Source organism: Haliotis rufescens, unplaced genomic scaffold, assembly GCF_023055435.1.
Source record: "Haliotis rufescens isolate VD_foot unplaced genomic scaffold, xgHalRufe1.0.p SCAF_7, whole genome shotgun sequence".
NCBI lineage: Eukaryota > Metazoa > Mollusca > Gastropoda > Lepetellida > Haliotidae > Haliotis > Haliotis rufescens.
Window position 1 is genome coordinate 17435884 of NW_025964361.1, and position 19199 is coordinate 17455082.

Below are 19199 nucleotides of genomic sequence, written 5' to 3' on the forward strand. Positions count from 1 at the left end.
CTTCTGGACTTTGAACCTATAACACAGAACCCAAAACATGCCTCTTCCTCATCTGTGGCACACCCAATTTTTGGTTACCAACAGGAGTTATCTGTCCTTGATCCCTTCACTGTCTTCTCCTCAGCGCTTCGCTTGGACGTCAGACAGGGTACGGACGAGAGGGCATGAGTCTTGTTGTATCAGGAAAAGTAAACTAATATCCTGAATAATCAAATTATCCTTAAAACACATTGCAATGCTTATCCAACAGATGTTGGTGGGGTCTGGAGCTTGCGGTGTTGGTAACCACCCAGATTACGTCTGGATAAGGCTATGCTTTGCGGGGCGCCCTCTTCACTTACCCCATAACGCCGATCACTTCCTTACATCCGTACTCTAACGCCCGGAGTATCAGATTCAGGGGATGTAGTCCATAACCCAAGCCCAACAATCCCTCAAAATATTTATTGAGCCACATGTGACACATGGTAAATATCTGGCAACGCATTGAACAGTGCTTGAGCTTGTGGTGTGGGGGACCATCCAGATTATGTCGGGATTAGGCAAAAGCGCAACAAAGTGCTCTCGACACAAATCCTGTATCACCTGTCATATTCTTAATCTAACATATAAGCAAGTGCACCAAGTCTGTGAACCTGTGAGGCTTCTGATACATGACACCAAGAAGATCGGAACTAAAGGATGTAGTGGATAACAACCCAAGCCTAACAATCCCTCAGAATATTTTTTGAGCCACATGTGACACAAGGGAAATATCTGGCAACGCACTGAACAGCTGTTCTGCGTGCACGAAAACTGAGTGGTATTCTGGAACAAGGCCTTTTGTTCCCGTTGACGGCGGTGTACAAACTTGTCAGTATCAAACTTGTCTCAAATGCAGGATAAGTCCTTACTTCATTTTCAGTTATCAGTCGCCACCTAATTTCTGCAGGGAACAGGTCTCGCATCCCACATGACGACCACACTTAGGTTGGAGAGACATATATTTATGATCTCCCTTGTGAAGTTTCCCTAAAATAAAGAGGTAGCTATAGGGTACTGCCAGACAATTCTTGACTGTTGATGCGCTGTCCCCTAGTACATTGATGACTGCATTGAACGAACAAGATTGTATGATCAGTCTTGAAGAAATCAGCCTAAGTTGTAACAAGACAGGGTCGCCTCCAAGTCAAATCTCCTTTAGAGCTTCCTGGTTTGAGCTGCTCTTCAGGAACCTCTGGCCGCCGAAAGAAGTTGTAGTCAATGGCAGCCGCCAATTAGAATTTGCCAACAATAACAGACAATATGTCTGTAACCATGGGCGACGGTAGATCCCAAAAGTGCAGTAGTTGTAACTAGTCACATAGTATTATATAAGTTGTCGCCTAGTTTCTGACTGTAAATCACGGGGGATGCATTCAAAGAGCACATTGATGCCTCTGGAATCATGTGCAGTCCTCATTGTTGTCTTAAGTTGTAAGAGATGCCAAAAGCATAAATGCCACAATGGTTGGGAGTATATCCTCGCCTCTAGATGTCATCACTAGTTGAAGCAGCGCCTTCGAAAGCGCCACTAGAGGCACAGATGTCACCGTGTATCCAGATAGCCGTGGGAAGCGTAGCAGTCACTGGAACTAAGTACCTAAAAGTTGCCTGTGGAGTAGCCACCGATGGAGAGGCTACTGCCACAAAAACACATCCAAGTCGACGCAGAGATGAATCCAGCCTGTGGATGAACCTGTAGTGACTGCTTATAATAGCCATAGCAGCTCAGGTCAGAAGTCAGATGGGAGATTGATTTTTACATGGGTGGCAGACAGCCTTGGCTGGAGCCACCTTCGCTGAGGAAATCTCGATCTAATTAATCAAACGACCTATACTTCAGTGTGGAATCCAACTATCGCGAGGGCATCTAGGAGATGCTTTGGCGCTATGACGCATGGCTATCAGAATATCCAGTTGATGCTGCCCAATCCAGGGACCCCATCCAGAGATGCAGTAGATTCTGATAAACACCAGCACCTATGTCCTGTAAATGGTTGAACCGTGCACTAGCTGCTTTGTAGGGTATGCGCCTGTTATTGACAAAGCCCCTGTTGCCCGTCCAGCGCTGTTTTGGCTGTCAAAGTTGGTGTTGTGGCCTATGCCATTACATAAATCAGAGTAAGGAGTTCACCCTGTGCCCTGGTCAGCGCTCATGGTCCATCGAGTGCTCTGATCGGTGCAATCGGCGCCTTCTCTGACTGCTACAGTTGGCACCCTGGAACTGTGCTCCAGACAGCGGCTCTACCACATGGTCATGCTCGAGCCAGAACCTCCACCAACAATCATGTTCGAGCCAGCACCGTGAGACACCAGCATTCCCACTCCAGTCGGCGCTCATTGGAGACCATGTAGGCCTGCGCCATGGACTGACAAGTCTGCTCTGGTCTCTTGGCCAGCGCCTTGATCACCACCAGCAAATCTGCTCCTGTCAGCTGGCGCTCGCAGAAGATCATGTAGCATGGCAGGAAACATCAACAATCAGTTGTTGTCTTGGTTTTTACTGCCCCAACAATTGCTGTCACAACAGACGACAGAGTGATTGTGGAGGTTGTAATGAAATGTAAAATGAAAGAAAAATTTGGGGGAATCATAAATAGCAAAAGACACATCTACAACACATGCTGAATGTGTACCAAGTTTTGTAAAGTAATCGGGAGATAACAAGAAATATTCAACTGTTTGGGAGTTCTGCTATGGATATGAGCACTACCCTTATTTTCAGTGTAAGTACAACTTTCCATCATGAAAAAAAAAGGTAATAAAAAGTACATAACTGCCAATCATCTGCCATAACAGAAGACTTATCTGGTCATCAAGAAACATTCAACAATTTACGAGATGTGCTCCGGAAACGGAAAATGGACAGATAGACAGCTGGCTGTACATGCTGATTGCTATATCCCCTCAATTTCCTAAAACGGGGAGGGGGGGATATATATATATATATATATACCGTAGCTACCTTAGACATGCCACAAAATATCACCAAACACAGCAACTAACAAAAGCTGCTGTCAGCATTCACATTCAAAATTTTCAGCATAAAAACAAAGGTTCAACATACAATAAAATCCCAATGATCTTTACAATGCATGATATCATCATAAGGAGAGAAAAATATATGCCAAATATCACCAATGATATTTCAGCATATTTGTTGGTTTGTTGTACACTGCCTTCAGCAATATTCCAACTATTGATGGCGGTCTGTAGATACCTTGTCTTGACTAGACCTTAAGCGTACAACCAAGTCACCGGGTTTGACCACCCAATACATTAAGTCATCTTTTACAACAAGCAAAGGGTCCTGGGGACGCTCTTTCAAACAGAAAATTTGGATATGTACAAAATGTTTTCCTATTACAGTGAACACTTACTGTGTTATCAAAAACATAACTCATTTTGGGGTGTATGAACTTGATAGTGAATTTGAACTTAAATGTTAGTGAAGAATATTTCAAATTTCTAAACAGCACATAAACCAAATGATGTCCCTTCTTTGAATTGAACATAGCAGGGAAAAAGCACAGCCTTCAACCTTTCATAATATGAGTAGGAAAGGAAATTCAAGTGGAAATGGTAAACATACTTTATGCATGATCTTCACTGTGAACCTGAACTTTCTCATAGGTCATTCACAACCTTTTCTGATCTAAGCCCAACGCTAAGAATGATATGCATCAATTGGTTTTAACTGCAGTAAAAACAGTAACGCCGCTTTTAACAGTATTCCAGTTATATCTCGGTGTGTCAGCTTAATGGGAGGAAAGCCCGAAGTGATGCAGGTCTCAGACGTTTACCACTTCGGTGAAACCCACGAGCACGGGTATGGTGCTAACAAACCTAGAAACATAATCGAGGCGAACCAAATTCGAACCAACAATCATAGGTTTCTGGCGTGCCCAAAGGACGCAACTCTGCACAGCGAATCGCGGCGCCTTAGATGACTGGGACACCCGTGCCCCCCCAGGTTATGTACATGATTTGATATCCCTGAAATATCCAAGCACCACATGGTTTCAATTATGAAAATATTGACCTATATGACCAACATAAGTACTCAAAGTATAACTACATGCAGAAAATATTGTAATGTTTGGAAAAAGGAATTTTCACAGTTGACAAAACTGGTCAATGTGTCAAATATCTTTCTCAAGGCTATGAAGGAGATACACCGTAAGACGAAATACAATGCCTGGGACCTGGATAATTTCAAAACAAAGTGAAGCTGAGCAGCTGTCAAATTGAAAACAAAACCTCATTGCATCCCTAACAATTGGCTTAATTTGCATTGATTTTGAAGGTTTCTACAGGATGTGTGTCTCACTAAAGGGGGAGTTTTATCATAGCGGTATATGTTATGTCATGTAAAGGCAATTCGCAGCCTGTCACGTGCGTATCCTGTCTCCTTTGATAAAACTGTGTAAAGTTTAATAAACATAAATTGATTCTAAAATTAAATAATGTATCTTTCAATACACATTCAAGAATGCATGTCCAAATTCACAATTTGTATGTGCATGTTTATGCACAGCGCACAATTTTGATGTTTGTGTGTTTGTTGGAAGCATGATACACGATTTCAAATGATTGTTTAGCTATCAGGTGCTCGTAAAAACACTTTTGATAAACCGTAAATAATGCCTTTGCAATGCCACTGAAAGCATTGCTTGCTGAAAAACACAGGGTTGCTGCAAATCAACGCCAACGTACCATGGGTATCCTGCAAACAGGAATAGCGCAAAACGAAGCTGCCAGACATCCAAGCAAGAAGTATGAAAGTAATTTTGTCCCTTAACCAACCATATCCAAGTCACACAGAAGCAATCTGAAGGGCAACAAAAAAGAGTTGTCTTACCTGTGTCAAAATTGACAGCAAAGTCACCATATTTGTCTCCCTCGCTGATGGAATATATGATTTTGTGATTCTGTGGACTGAGGGCCTGGATGTTGGTGACAGGTGTGTGCATGGCGATTTTCTCAAACACACTCACGTTGTATATTTGCTTATCAAAAACAGGACTGTTGCGATTAACAACATGTATTGGGACAATTGCATCCGACCTCTGGGGCTTGCGACCTGTATGGAGAGTAAGTAAACAATATCAGATACTTGACATCAGCTTTACAAGTAGACAACTTCACCCAATTGTGACATGCAACTTAACTATTACAAGCCATGATAATATATCTAGCTTACCACTGACGTATGAATAAATGGCTCAGAACAGGCAACATGACATCTAAAATAATAGTCATCAGAAGATGACATATCCCCCGGTCCCCACTTTTCTAAAATAAGCCCAATGGGCCAACTAGGTATCGAACACAAAATTTGTGTCCATGGAAAAAAATGAAATAAAGGCACAGCTTCAGGAAACCTGGTATGTTTTGTAAAAGATTATTTCATGATTTTCAAGCTCTGCTCTGAAAACAACATCCACCCATTCTCGAGACCGTCCAACTGTTTTCAAGGAAACGAAAAAAACAAACATGCAAAAACAATCGTCAAATAGCAAAATGCATAACTTCAGGATGTTTTTGATATATCTGCCAACATTTTTTAGGGGAAATGGAGAAAAATAAACAAGAAAAAAAATCGTCAAATAGCAAAATGCATAACTTCAGGATGTGTTTGATATATCTGCCAAGATATTTGAAAGAGATTAAATGTTTTTTGAGTGCTTTGGAAATGAAATCCATCCCCTTATTTTAGAATTAGTACAAATTGTTTCCATGGAAATCGAGAAAAATACAAACGCCAAAAATCTGTAAATAGCAAAAGGTACCACTTCAGGATCTGTTTGATATATCTGCCAATTTTTTTTAACAGTTTTCGAATTGTGATCCAGAAACGACATGATTACGGACGGAAAGACAGACGAGGCGTCGACTATACACCATGATTAAAACCAAGAAGAACGGAGACCATGGCAATGCTGGACATGGAGGAGTATCAGCTGTATGGATGGAAGCTGAACAACTAAACTAACATGCCTGTCCAGTTTAAGGAAAGTCAGAGGCTTACACCAGAGGGTCTGGCACATAAATTTGAAGCACCTTTAGAATACAGTACGATCTCTGCCGTAGGCCACGTGTCTCAAAGACAAGCAACCAGTTTTTGTGAGACACTGTGAAACTAAGTGCAAATTTGCCTAGTCACGCCAACAACATTACAGAACTGAACGAAAAGGGTCAAATAGGCTATGGACACTTACAAAGGTTAGGGGTAGGCATGGTGACTTTAGTCAACGGTCGGTCACTTACGAGTGATCCCGATGCCATTTGGCACACTCATCCCATTCTGTAATCTACACGATACAGAGTGGTGAGAATGATATGGCGCAAACCAAAAACGGGGTCAGGAGTCAGATGTCGAACTTGCAGGTCCTCATGAATGACATGGTATTTAATAATTAGTCGGGCGATTTTTGTGACAGAAAAGTAAGGTAGGGAACACTGTAAAGATAATGTGGATCATAGTAAGGAATAAGGGAGGCACAAGCATGGCTAGTGACACTACAAGGGTGAGTCCGCTTTTGAATCATCACTGATAAAATGTAGCGGGTGAAAGTGGTTTGTGTGAATGTTTCAGGACAGTTTCAAGTTGCCAAAATATTCAACACTTAACCATTTCATCCTGCTTTCTTAATGTTTTTTCTGTGAAGAATACTAGGAGCCGATACAGAATCTATAATAGCCACTAAACAGGTACCTTATCCAATTGAGAGTATATCTAGGGTTGATAGATCGTATAGGGGATCCAAGGGCTAAGGATAGAGTTTGGGATAACTTACAATAACACCGGCAACATTTGAATGTGTTCAGCGCCAATATGATATACCGGAACCTAATAAAGTGCATACCTGTGCATAATAATGGAAAATAATGAATCCCATTTATAATCATTTCAGTAACTGGAATTAAGGGAAAAATTGAAATAAAAACATACTGACAATACAAGTGCTTTCATAAACTAAGGCTTGCAATAAAATGCACTTCCACAGGCTATTTTTATTTAACAAATATTAAAAACTCTCAACATTGCTGGGCTTATTCAATGACGTGTGTAGACATTATAGATCACTGAGAGGAGCTTAAACACACTCGATGACCCCTGACATCACAGGTCATTGTTTTGCCGGTGTGACTGGCAACAAAAAACTACTAATTATGACATAGGATATTGTGACGTGATTGAAAAATTTGTGGTACTGTATTCTAAAGGTAGGTCAAATTTGAGACACAAGGTATGGTATCGGGGCGAACCAGGATTCGAACCCACAATCATAGGCTTCTGGCATGCCCAAGGGACGCAATTCTGCACAGCAAATGGCGGCGCCCTAGACGACTGGGCCACCTGTGCCCCAAAATCTCCTATAGAGAGAACAATCCCTGAACATTGAATCTTCACACTGTTTGTAGGACCTTGCCCTTCCTGACAAGGGAGTCGGCGGAGACACTGAGCTTCCCTTTGATATGCTGGCTGCACTAAACTTTACCAACAGTGAAAAACAAACAAATGCATCCAGTCCCACAATTAACAACACATATACCAAATTTCACTTCATTTTGAATAAAGATGGAATAATGTCTACAAACAAGGTTTTCAATATGCTAACCCTGATAGGATCAATACCTCATTTCATGAGGAAAGGGTATGAAATAAATATCTTATTCTAAGAGCTCTATAAAATACAATGATTCTTACCCATATCCTGAGCTTCTATTTTGAGTTCAAAAATCCTGTTTTCATCTGTTGGGGATAGTCTTTTAACTGTGATGTCCCCAGTGATGTGGTTGATGCTAAACTTCCCTTGGCCCCCATCAGTGATGCTGTATCTTACCTGGCCATTACTGCCGTCATCAAGATCAAAGGCTTGTACCTGAATAAACCTTGGTATTGTTATCAAGAGTAAATAAAATGACCTGGATGTGTAGTCAACAGTTTAAAGTGTCAACAAACACAGGCACCTAAAAGTTACTGTCAGCACTTACATCCATATATTTTCTGCATAAATACTGAAGATTTAAAACAAACAATATAAAATCTAATGATTTGAACATTTGTCATTAAAAGGAGAAATATACATGCCAAAGTTCAGTTTCCTCAGTCTGGCAATTTCAAAAAGGATATCTTTTGTGCCAAAAATGCATTTTGGGCGAATTTAAGAGCATTGTCCAAATGTCCTGTGTATGTCAATATAATTGTTCATCTTTCAATGATCTTGTGTGGTTATTTACTGATTTCATGAATTTTTTTTTAACATACCAATTTCTAAGTTTACTTTCGTGATTCAATTCAGAAATCAACTGCTATGACCTTGAGGATGGCCTTGTCCTGACATGTATTCAAATAATATAGCATGCATAAAACTTTAAAACATCTGCAGTAAAAGGGATCTTCGTGAAAATGGCAATTTCTTGTGGACAAAGAGGAGGATCTTGACCTTTGACATGACTGGTCAAAGTGTCAAAAACATTTTACAGAGGGTGACAAAGGAGATATGCATGATATGACATTTTTAAGATGTCCAAGCACTGAATGGTTTGAAAAGAAAGTGAGGCACCAGTGACGGCAAAAACATTCCTAGGCCATGTTGTGTCAAAAGTTAACAGTAGATGTCTAAAATGTATGCAAACAGGATGACAGACGAATCAAGACATATGCACACTTGATATCAGTCAGGTGAGCTGGGAATTGAAGATATAGAAAGATTCCTAATTCAAATGTCAAATGTAGTCATCTCAAAGGACCCCCAGGATCCCCCTTTTTTCTAACACCTTGCTTGCCAATGATAGTCTTTGTACAAATCAGCTGTGTATTTCTTGTGACTGGTAAAACGTCTGTTTGCCATATAGACAGTATTCAAAATAAAGAGAGGTCCTGGGATCCAAGAGATTTGTTTCTACAGTATTCGAAATCCTGGGAACCTAACATTGAACATTGAACATACATACTTTGAACATAACTGTCATTACCAGAAGCCAAAGACAAAACTTATATTTTGAACTGTGTACACAGATTGATTGGAATCCTTGTGATCCAGTTCAGAGTGAATTCAATTATATGGTAGGTGAATTGCTTACCCTTTTCACTACTCTATCATCAGAGGCATCAAAAGACACAACAGAATTGTAGGGCATGCCTACAAATACTGGTGCATTATCATTGATATCAGTCACTGTGATAATAACAAGACAATGTGCCAATCGTCCCCTGATGTCTTTCACTTCAACAACAAGGGTGTAGTTTCCAACAAGCTCCCTGTCAAAAGGGTATCCCTGTGTCTCAATGACACCTGATGTCATCATGATTGAAAACATTGCTCTATTGTTCAACAGAGTAAATTCCAATGGTTCATTCAATCTATGACCAATAGCCATCACAGCTAACAGAACTTCAGAGGCTTCTTGTTGTTCTTCTATTGTGGCAGTATACACATTTCTGGAGAAATGCAGGCCTGTATCAACTGTGTTCTGCACAGTTATAATGACAGAAGCTGTGGTGTCATATTTACCATCACTAACTTGAACAGTTATGCTATATTTCTTATCCATGTTAGTTTCATCTTCAACAAACAATTCACCGGTTTCAGAGTTGACATTAAAGTGATGCCCTTGATTGCCATCCAGAATGCTGTATGAAAGAGGAGCATTAACGGTTGTGTCAGGATCAAATGCCGTCACCTGAATGACAACAACATCCTTGTATGTTGGTAGAAGAACTGTTGTAGTGAAGGTATGATTAGTGAATCTGGGTGGTGAATCATTGACATCAGACACACAGACGATAACTTGTGCTGCAATGTCAGCAACAAGGCTTGGTTGACCTAAATCAGAAACTTGGACTGTGAAGTTATACATGCTATTTGTTTCATGATCCAGTGAAGATCTTGTTTTCAGGGCACCAGTGCTGGAATCAATGTCAAAGAAGGCTCTGATCCTGGCATCTGTGATTTGATATTTCAGTCGAGAATTTGCGCCAGAATCTTTGTCTTGGGCTTGGACAACAAGGGGAGATCCTTCTCTGGTAAACACCATGCTATTTAAATTTGCCATCTCACTTACATTTCCATAATATACTTTTTGAAGGAAGTCAGGCTTATTGTCATTTTCATCTGTAACATGTATAATAACTGTTGTTGATGATGTAGCTCCAACTATATTTGTGGCTGTGACTGTCAAATTAAAGATGTGATGTTCTTCATAGTCAACTACAGTCTTTGTTGAAATAACACCAGAATTTGGATTAATCATCAACATACCAAAGTGATTTCCACTTGTAATTTCATAAACTAAGGAGGATTGACTTTCAGCTTGTATGACTACTACAATATGACCAGCAGCCAGGTTCTCCTTGAGTTCAACTGCATACTCAACCAATTTGAATCTGGGAGGGGAGTTATTTGACAATGTTATTGCAATGGAGATCCTAGCAGTTGAACTTAACGATGGAGCACCCTTATCTTTTGCCATGACAATAAGTTCATAGTTGGACTGTTTCATGCGATCAAGTTCCTTAGAAGTTATCACAATGCCAAGTTTCTCATCCATGGTAAATGATCCACCAACGTTTCCTGTGGAAGAAAATAAAACATGATCAGTTAATAATATTCATATTAAATACAAAAACAAATGCTGGTAACTTAAACTTTTCAAATATATATATCAAGTGGAAATTTGTTTGCAACTACTTGCAACAACTGAAGCAAGCTTTTCACCACCACCCCAAAACAGACCTCCAAATAAAAACAGAAGACAATGAAGTCATCAATAAATGTTCCTGTTCAAGTTAATAAAACGCAAAATATATTTCACATATATATGTCCCCACATGACCTGTTTTTGAGCCTCACCTATTTTTTTGAGCCCCTAAACAATATGTAACAACGCGCACAATGAAGTAATCAAGTAAGATCAAAGCCCACTGAACACATCAAAGTATTTGCTACTTGACGTCAAATTATGTTACGAATTAAGCTACACAAGGTAAGATACCTCAAAACAAACTTTTTCACGAAAGCACATTCTGATCAAACTTGAACTGATGATAATTTTGATACAGAACAATTGTACGCATTAATTTTGTATAGGCTGCTGTTCAATGTTTGTGTGTAATGTAATGTGACTGATCATGTTAACTTGACGGCAATGGAGTAGCTCTAAAATTTGATGGTAACAAGATGGCGTTTGATTGACTCGTCTTGCTCAACAAGGAGTTATCATGATAAAATTAACAAGATATGTTTATCTGACCATGTAAGTGATAACAGAAATTAATGTTCTCAAAGGTTAGACCTAATTTTAGTGTTTGGGGATTGTTATAACACACATAATCAAAACTTTTTCCAAGGGGCTCCAAGAGTCATCTGAAAATGACAAATCCCCACTCCCGGCATGCCACTGTTCGTTTCCTGAATAGGAAGTATTACATGGCACACTCCTGCCAAAAACCAATTGATGTAAGCACTGGTCTCAGTCATCTGTCTGTTAACAGACTTCAAATCCTTGATTCTTAGTAGTCCTTGTCAACCAAAGTGATGACAGCCAAAAGATTAGCATGAGCTTGTTATTCAGTTTAAGGGGCATTCACAGGGTACAACTAGTTGTATACAATTTGTTGTATGCAACTCATTGCATCGTGTGAACGGGCAAGACGGTCGAACTTTTGATGTATGCAACTTGTTGGACGTGAGTTGTACGAAATAGGACATGCTCTATTTTCATGCGAAAAGTTGTATGAATGCAGCCAATCAAAACGCGTATGAAAATCACGTGACATTTACACGTCAATTTGTAAACAAAAATGGCGACTCCGATTCAAGTCGGTAACTTCTCCTTTTCGGTATCCTAAGTGTCACCACTCAAAGGACCTATGAAAAGTAGGTATGTCGAATACCACTGTAATTCTCCAGGTTAAACTGTTCGTAGTGTTATTTGAAACGACAAGCTATGTGACTGTACACTGTAGTGTAGACCAAGATGAGATTAGGTCCATAATATGTTTCTAAAACTTAAAATACATCATACACACAAATACACGTCACAGTTTTAGATTCTGTGGGAAAGTATCTATTATGTGATGCCATTAACAACTATTTCAGGCAAAGCATATATATCACTAACGACATCTGAAAATAGTGTACAACGAAAATATTGCCATTTTTGCATGTTACCAATTCAAATGTGATTATTTATTCAAATAAGGTATAGCTACATGAGAAGTTCAATTACAAAACCATTGGGTGTCTGCTCTTTGTCAAAACACCAATCATCATTCCGAAAAGACTCCAACAACCCTATATTTGTTTTCAAAACATAAAACCTGGACCGATCCTCCATGTTGGATAGCGTTGCAAAATCACGGTTCTTTTCGCGTCAGGTGAGATGCCTGTCACATCACATGTATTTCACACTCAGCTGTGATACATACATCCCTGAATTCCTCATACCATTAAGAATCAATTGTCATTTTGTCTAAGTCACTACTACAAACGGTCCAAATGAAATCAACCAAATTATTCAAATGTGAAACCAAACCCTGTGCTCTGAAACCTACAAGTGGGCCTTCTCATTTAAAAAATAAAACAAAGCAAACGTCTAGTTTTACTTAATATTTTCTACTATTCCGAGAGATTCAGTTGTCAATTTGTTCCATACATTAGCTCAGATTATTACGAATATGCATGGGAAGATAATCGTTGCAACAATTGAGGAATTAATAATTAAAGTCGAGATACTTATTTGGAAAAGTCAACAGAAATCGTTCAACGTGACGCCATCATTGACGCAAAATCACGCACACTGACGACAGAATTGGTCTGCCTTTCCACGTTGTATCAAGGCGAGAATGGAAACAGAAAAACAAACAGAACTTGTTGATTTCAGATGGATTCTGATTACATAACTTACATGACTCATTTATGTATGTATGTGATCCCAGCATCACAGTAAAACCTACTCCAAACATTTCGCATACTGCTATCAGTGAACTTGCTATGTTATGACGGGAGGTTACCAGTAGTGATGTCATATTAGTATACGTCAACATCAACATTGTTGTACATATTTGTTATTTTCTTTGTGGTGCGGGAGAACTAGTACACAACGCATTCAGTTCATGAAGCAGTTTACTGTTTCAATCTTGAATTATAATTTGAATATCTCTTCAATATCGTCTCACCTAGTAAAATAATGCACTGCTGCAAAATGGGTACATGTACTGTTACTAATATAATCTAAAATGCCATAGAATTATGAACCTCATAATAATCAGCTGTTTGTTTGATCATAGAAATTGACATTCATCGTGTTATTCTTCCTATAAGATGCTTTGTGAATGTAACACACTGCAGCATATACATATTTCCTTTGGATAATTGTGACATATTGATTGTGGCAAATTTATATAGATAGGTTGAATAAAACATGCACTTCATTTCTGAAATCAAAGTAAATGTATACCTGAAGGAAATTTGTCACGTTATATATTTATTAATGTATAACTCATGTGTGGACAACTACTTGTTTTACATTTGAATTTTATCGTTTAATGGGCGGAACAATGACAGCTAAAGATTGCATCAGGTGCACGTTTCAAAATAGAGGCTGACCATTGGAGATTCATGGGTGGAGGCGGGTCATGGTGTGCATTGGTGGATGGGGTTGGGGTGTGGAGTTGTTGTAGTGATAAACCCAAACATTCTGTTCTTTTATTCGAAATTTTCTCTACTATTACTGAATAGAAGTGGTAATATTATACTGTTACTTTTTTGTGGTACCGATTTCAACGTTTCTTATAAATTGGGAAATAAGCTAAAAGTATCTGGTTTCAACTGGCCAAAGGGCACTTTGAGGATTTCTATAGGTCATTCTTCTATATTATAACAAAATCTGAAATATGTCTTCAGGACATTTTGGATGACAATCATTCAATGTCCCAGAAAAGGAACTGATGTGGTTATTAAAATCGATAGCTGTGTGGGAACTATGTAGATACACATAAACAAAAATATACTAGAATGTATTGTCCTGAGCCAAAGCAGATGATTTAGGTTAATAATTGCGGAGTTATGCCCCTTTTCGTCTTTGTACATGTGGACATTGCCCTTGTGTTTTGACGTCATGTAGCGGAAAATTTGTTTTCGCCACATAAAACAAGTACGTTTTCGTATCGAATGTGTCACGCTATACATAATCCTACAATTCTAATATATCTGTCATGATGTTGTTCGGATATAAGTATTTTGGTCGCTTACAGTTTACATAAAGCTATCAAATAAAACATTTTGTTGCACTGTACTTTATCTATGTACGATCAAATGTGGCTACATACAAATTGGACAACATTTAACACGTTTTGCTTTTCAAACCAGTCTTTAATTTTCCAGCAACCTGTCATCGGCTATTAAATTTATAAAGGCTATCATTCACCAGATTGATGATTAGCTTCATGAAGGGTATGATGTTTGGAGGTGGATGATGAAGATGATGGACCATAAAATCCGAGGCATTTTGGGACTCTGGGATGATTGCTCCTCTTCCACCTTTGGTTGTAGTTCAGGTATCATATGGCTTGGTTTGAAGTATGAGACTAACAGTCAAAACATCTCAGACCAATCTGTCATTGTAACCCGGAAGCCATTGTTGTCCATGGTCCAGTTGAGACCGCTTGTACATCAGAGAGCCATGGCTTTGGTGGAAACAGCTGCCCCAAACCTTCTTGTACAATATTGTCTGATGTAACCAACAGTTCCCTGGTGACTGTCGCTTACACCAGATGCTTCCTTGTAGAACCCATGGTTCCGTAGCCAACGGTATCCACAGCTTGTGCATGCTCCAACCTGTACCTTTGCCCACTTGCACAAAGCAATCTTAGCACTAAGACTATCATAAGCCTATGTTAAAGTATGGGTGTTACAGTCATCTTAGCGCTAAGGCTGCTTTGTGCAAGAGGGCCCAGGACTTTAACTGTTGTTCGTGGCGAGTTGATGTACCCCTCATAGAAGGCTTGGATGGTCACGGTTCAGGGCTGTGATGCTGGTTTATGGAATCAGATGTTTACAGTATCAGGATTCCTGTTGAGGGTTCGCATATTTCAGTTCCACGGGGTACCGATCTTAATCAAGTTATTTCCCTTTTTCCCTCCAATAAAAAATAACAAAAAACATGTTCTTCAGTTCATATGATTGGATCTGAGGTTTTAATCACAATGTAGGCGTAAATGGGACTTCTCCAAATGACATTACAAAGAATACATGGGAAAATATTTTTATTGAAGTATATACAAGATTGGGCAATTTGGGAGACTGAATGGCCAATGACTGGGGCGAAGTGGTAACATGCTGGATGTGTCCTTGGATACCCTTAGCCTGACGGGTTCTGAAGGAAATTAGGTTGGGGGCTAAAACAGTTTCTCCTGTGGGAGAGCTTAATGTGGGAGGAAAGCCCAAAGTGATGCAGGTCTTGGACGTGTACCACTTTGGTGAAACCCACAAGCATGGGTATGGTGCTGACAAACCTAGAAACATAATGGTACGACATTGAAGGCAATTATGTTGGCAACCTATGGTGAGAAAATGTAATAACCTCAAAGGGTTAGTTGGTTTGGTTTAACGCCGCACTCAGCAATATTACAGCTATATGACAGCGGTCTGTAAATAATAGAGTCTAGACCAGACAATCCAGTGATTAATATCATGGGCAACGATCCACGCAATTGGGATCGATGACAAGCATCAACCAAGTCAGCAAGCCTGACCACCCGATCCTGTTAGTCACCTTTTACGGCAAGCATGGGTTGCTAAAGACCTATTCTACCCCGGAATCTTCACAGGTCTATCCTCAAAGGGAGGTGGGTGTGTAAACAAAATATGTTATGCCTGAAAACAACTTCAATATGGTGAATAACAAAGTAGTGCTGGCCGAAATGCATTGTGGCTCAATTAGCCAAAGCACTGTGGGTAGTATTGTTTTATAAAAAATAAAAAGTATAATGTAAATTATTTCCTACAATTTATATAATAATATTAGTACTAATGTTATGTAAAATGAATAATATATGCGAACGGACCATGTTAAATATGCAGTACCGGACACAAGGTAGTTACGCCGTACCTGTGGACTGGGATAAAGTAGCTCCAGATAGTGTGGTAAATGAAAATATATACAAACAATGGAGACATGCGTAAATTGATAGGTAGAAAACCAGTATGAGGAACATACCTGTGATTTGAGCAAGTTATTCAAATGTTAAAATTGGAGATAGCATATAAATGATGGTAAGAAATGTCATTGTTGCATAAACTCAAAATCAACTTGTATATTTGTTTACGTTTTGCAACCCAAAATCGAAGTTAAAAAATCGTGAAATGTGGTGTCCTGAGTTCTGAAGAAAGAATGGAGTACATGCAACCAATTCCCAGTAGAATGTGTTGTGGAAGTCATAAGGTCACATCAAAATATATAACTGCTTTTAACACAACATCTGGGCCTAGATTTTCAAAAGGATCCTAACCCTAAACTATTCTTAAAGTTATCGTAAGGAAATCGTACGCTATCGTAGCCTATTTTCGAAACTATCGTAGCCATAAGATGTCTTAAGTTTGTCGTAAATCTAAGATAGCCCCATACCTGTTGTAAGTTTATTTTATCTTCATCCAAGATGGCGGCATACTTTGCCATAGATATTTTGCCAAACATTTAGTCTGCTTTACGCTCAAACATTGACATTTCATTTTGTAAAACAGTGTGATTCAAATTGACACTTCGAAAACACGAAGAACACATCAAAGATTTTAAGTCAGAAACATTCTTAATCCCGACTGCGATCCACATAACTATGGAGTCGATAGCTTACAATACATTTCTATCCGGGTCCATGCTGAAGAAGTGTGAAACAACATACCCATTTGACAATTTAGGAAGGATAAAACGGAAGGTGTCGGCAGGCTATAGTAATGACAGTGACCTTATCAGATAGCTCAGGGGGAGCTAATCTTCGTTCTTACTCTAACTGAGAGTGGTTTCCCTTTATATTCGACCGGCTATACCTTGCCCAATGTTACAGTTTTCATAAAGCGCAGAGTTCCGCAGTTATATTTTCTGGATCGCATTTGCGACAATGCTTAAGTCTTTATTTTCGCATTTTATAAAATTATATCAATCTACATGTGTGATGAAGTGCAAAACCATAAGCGTTTATCATCAGGTTCTACATCTGAAATGGTGAGGGACGAGCGGTTTTAACTAATGTAATGTAACTATACAGTGTAGTATTTATTGATTTAACAAGGAAAAATACATGTGATCAAATATTTGTGTAGTATATTCCTATAAAGAATATATTAAATATTTTTCTAGAAAAAGTAACTTTATTTTGTTTCCTTTTAAAAACAACACGTAAGCTATCTGTTATATTGGAGAAGAAGTGATTAAATATTGTCTGTTGAACAACTGCAACAGCGATTTGTAAAATCAATTAGGTTTAAAATGTCATAAAAAGTAGCATCATCTAAATAGAAATAGATTTATATTGTATTTGAGTCCTTTGTTTATTTGTGAAATATATTGGATGTATAAATAACAAGACAAACTTAACAAGCTTACATTGTCATTGTAACTGGCACGATCTTGGGTGCGCTGCTTCCTGAAAATTTTTGTTTTGAGTGTTTCCAGGTATAATGTTGGCGTTTTCTCTATAAACTTGACTTTGGACATAAACACACAAAAACATGCAGCATTGTCAAACTGACCCAGTATACATCACGTAGAATCATACTTGAACACGCATCTTAAATGCTGAACACCTGCTGTTCAATCAAAGGTCTTGTCATTGTCATATAGAATAACGTCCCTTACTTTCGTCCTTGACTTGACGTGATGTGGTTATATAAAGTTCTGCGCGCTTGCGAGAGGACCATTGGAAGGGAAAATAGTGAAGTATCTTTTGGCACATTATTTCAATTCTAATAGTGATTAACTTCTTTCAGAGGCATTTGTTGTAACACAACACTTATTGATTATAACATTTAGTGAGTTTGAAAAATGCCTTTGCATTGAACATGTAGGCTATTTGTGTTCGGGTAGTAATGGCATCTTTTTATCATAAGAATAAAACGTCTACATGTAGGATATATGTAGGATTGTACGGTATGTCACTCAAACAGTTGCGTGTAAACAGTGTGACCTAACAATATGATCATGAATTCTGTGTCACTTCTCCATGTTGTTATTGCTAGCGGCTTGGAAATCCCCATGACGTCACTGGGAAACACCCCACTTTTTCAATCTCTTACAAAAATGAGTTCTCTGTCAGAGCTCTGAACGATCCGTGACAGGTTTACGACAGTTGCGAAAATCTTAACCTTAAGATATCTTATCTTTGAACGTAAGTTGTGTAGATTTATCTAAGCTAAGATCGTTTCTAAAATCTAGGCCCTGAAACTTTGTGGGGAGGCAGCATAGCAAAGGGAGGGCACTTACACGTTGTAAAGCAGGACAAGTATACAAATGTAAAAAATATTTAGATTTTACTAAATTTTTAACTTATCCTGCATTACTCCTTAATACATCTTTATCAGACGTCATGGCCGGTGGGCATACCTTCAGATGTGATCCATAATAAATCACTGTCAAGGTCCGGAGGCTTTCAAAGCTCTGACTGTGACAAGGGAGAGACTGGCAGGAAAAAGCATTTCCTAGACTTGCAGCAGGCTTCTGACCGTCATTGGAAAATCCTCAATGCCAAAACCAAAACTCTGCAGCGCCTCTGCTTAGGCAAGAGAGGGTTAGTGAACGATCTATCAGGCTGCCTAGGCATCGACTTGACCGGTTAGTCGGAAGTCAAAGCAATGTCCATAAGATGAGGTGGAAATCTGGAAAACTGTGGGTCCAGAAGATTGCACCATACTGCATACAGTTATGTGATCGTTTCCATCCTCCCATTCTTAGATCAAGGTGACAAGGAAGGAAGGAAGGAAGGAAGGAAGGAAGGAAGGAAGGAAGGAAGGAAGGCAACACGATTATCAGCTTGTAGTCAACAGGGGTTGATGGAACGGTCTTGGGAAGAATAAGAAAGTTGATGCTGTATCTGGCAGCCAAGGCTGTTAAAAGCAATTAAGTTTCGTAGTCTGAATGATTGTAAGGTACGAAGTAAGGTGGTAGTCGGTAGG

At 39.1% G+C, this 19199-nt stretch overlaps 1 protein-coding gene across 5 annotated transcripts in view; it reads right to left on the reverse strand.

The window, feature by feature from the left end:
- The window catches only part of LOC124151847 (protocadherin Fat 1-like), a 243775-nt gene that overhangs the window by 130368 nt on the left and 94208 nt on the right, over positions 1-19199 (reverse strand). For all 5 annotated transcript variants that reach the window (XM_046524511.2, XM_046524510.2, XM_046524507.2 and 2 more), the window contains exons 10-12: positions 9115-10604; positions 7736-7910; positions 4883-5104 (exon numbers count right to left, since the gene is read on the reverse strand). In XM_046524511.2, coding sequence (XP_046380467.2) covers positions 4883-5104; positions 7736-7910; positions 9115-10604 — 1887 coding nt within the window. The remainder of the gene's footprint in view (positions 1-4882; positions 5105-7735; positions 7911-9114; positions 10605-19199) is intronic.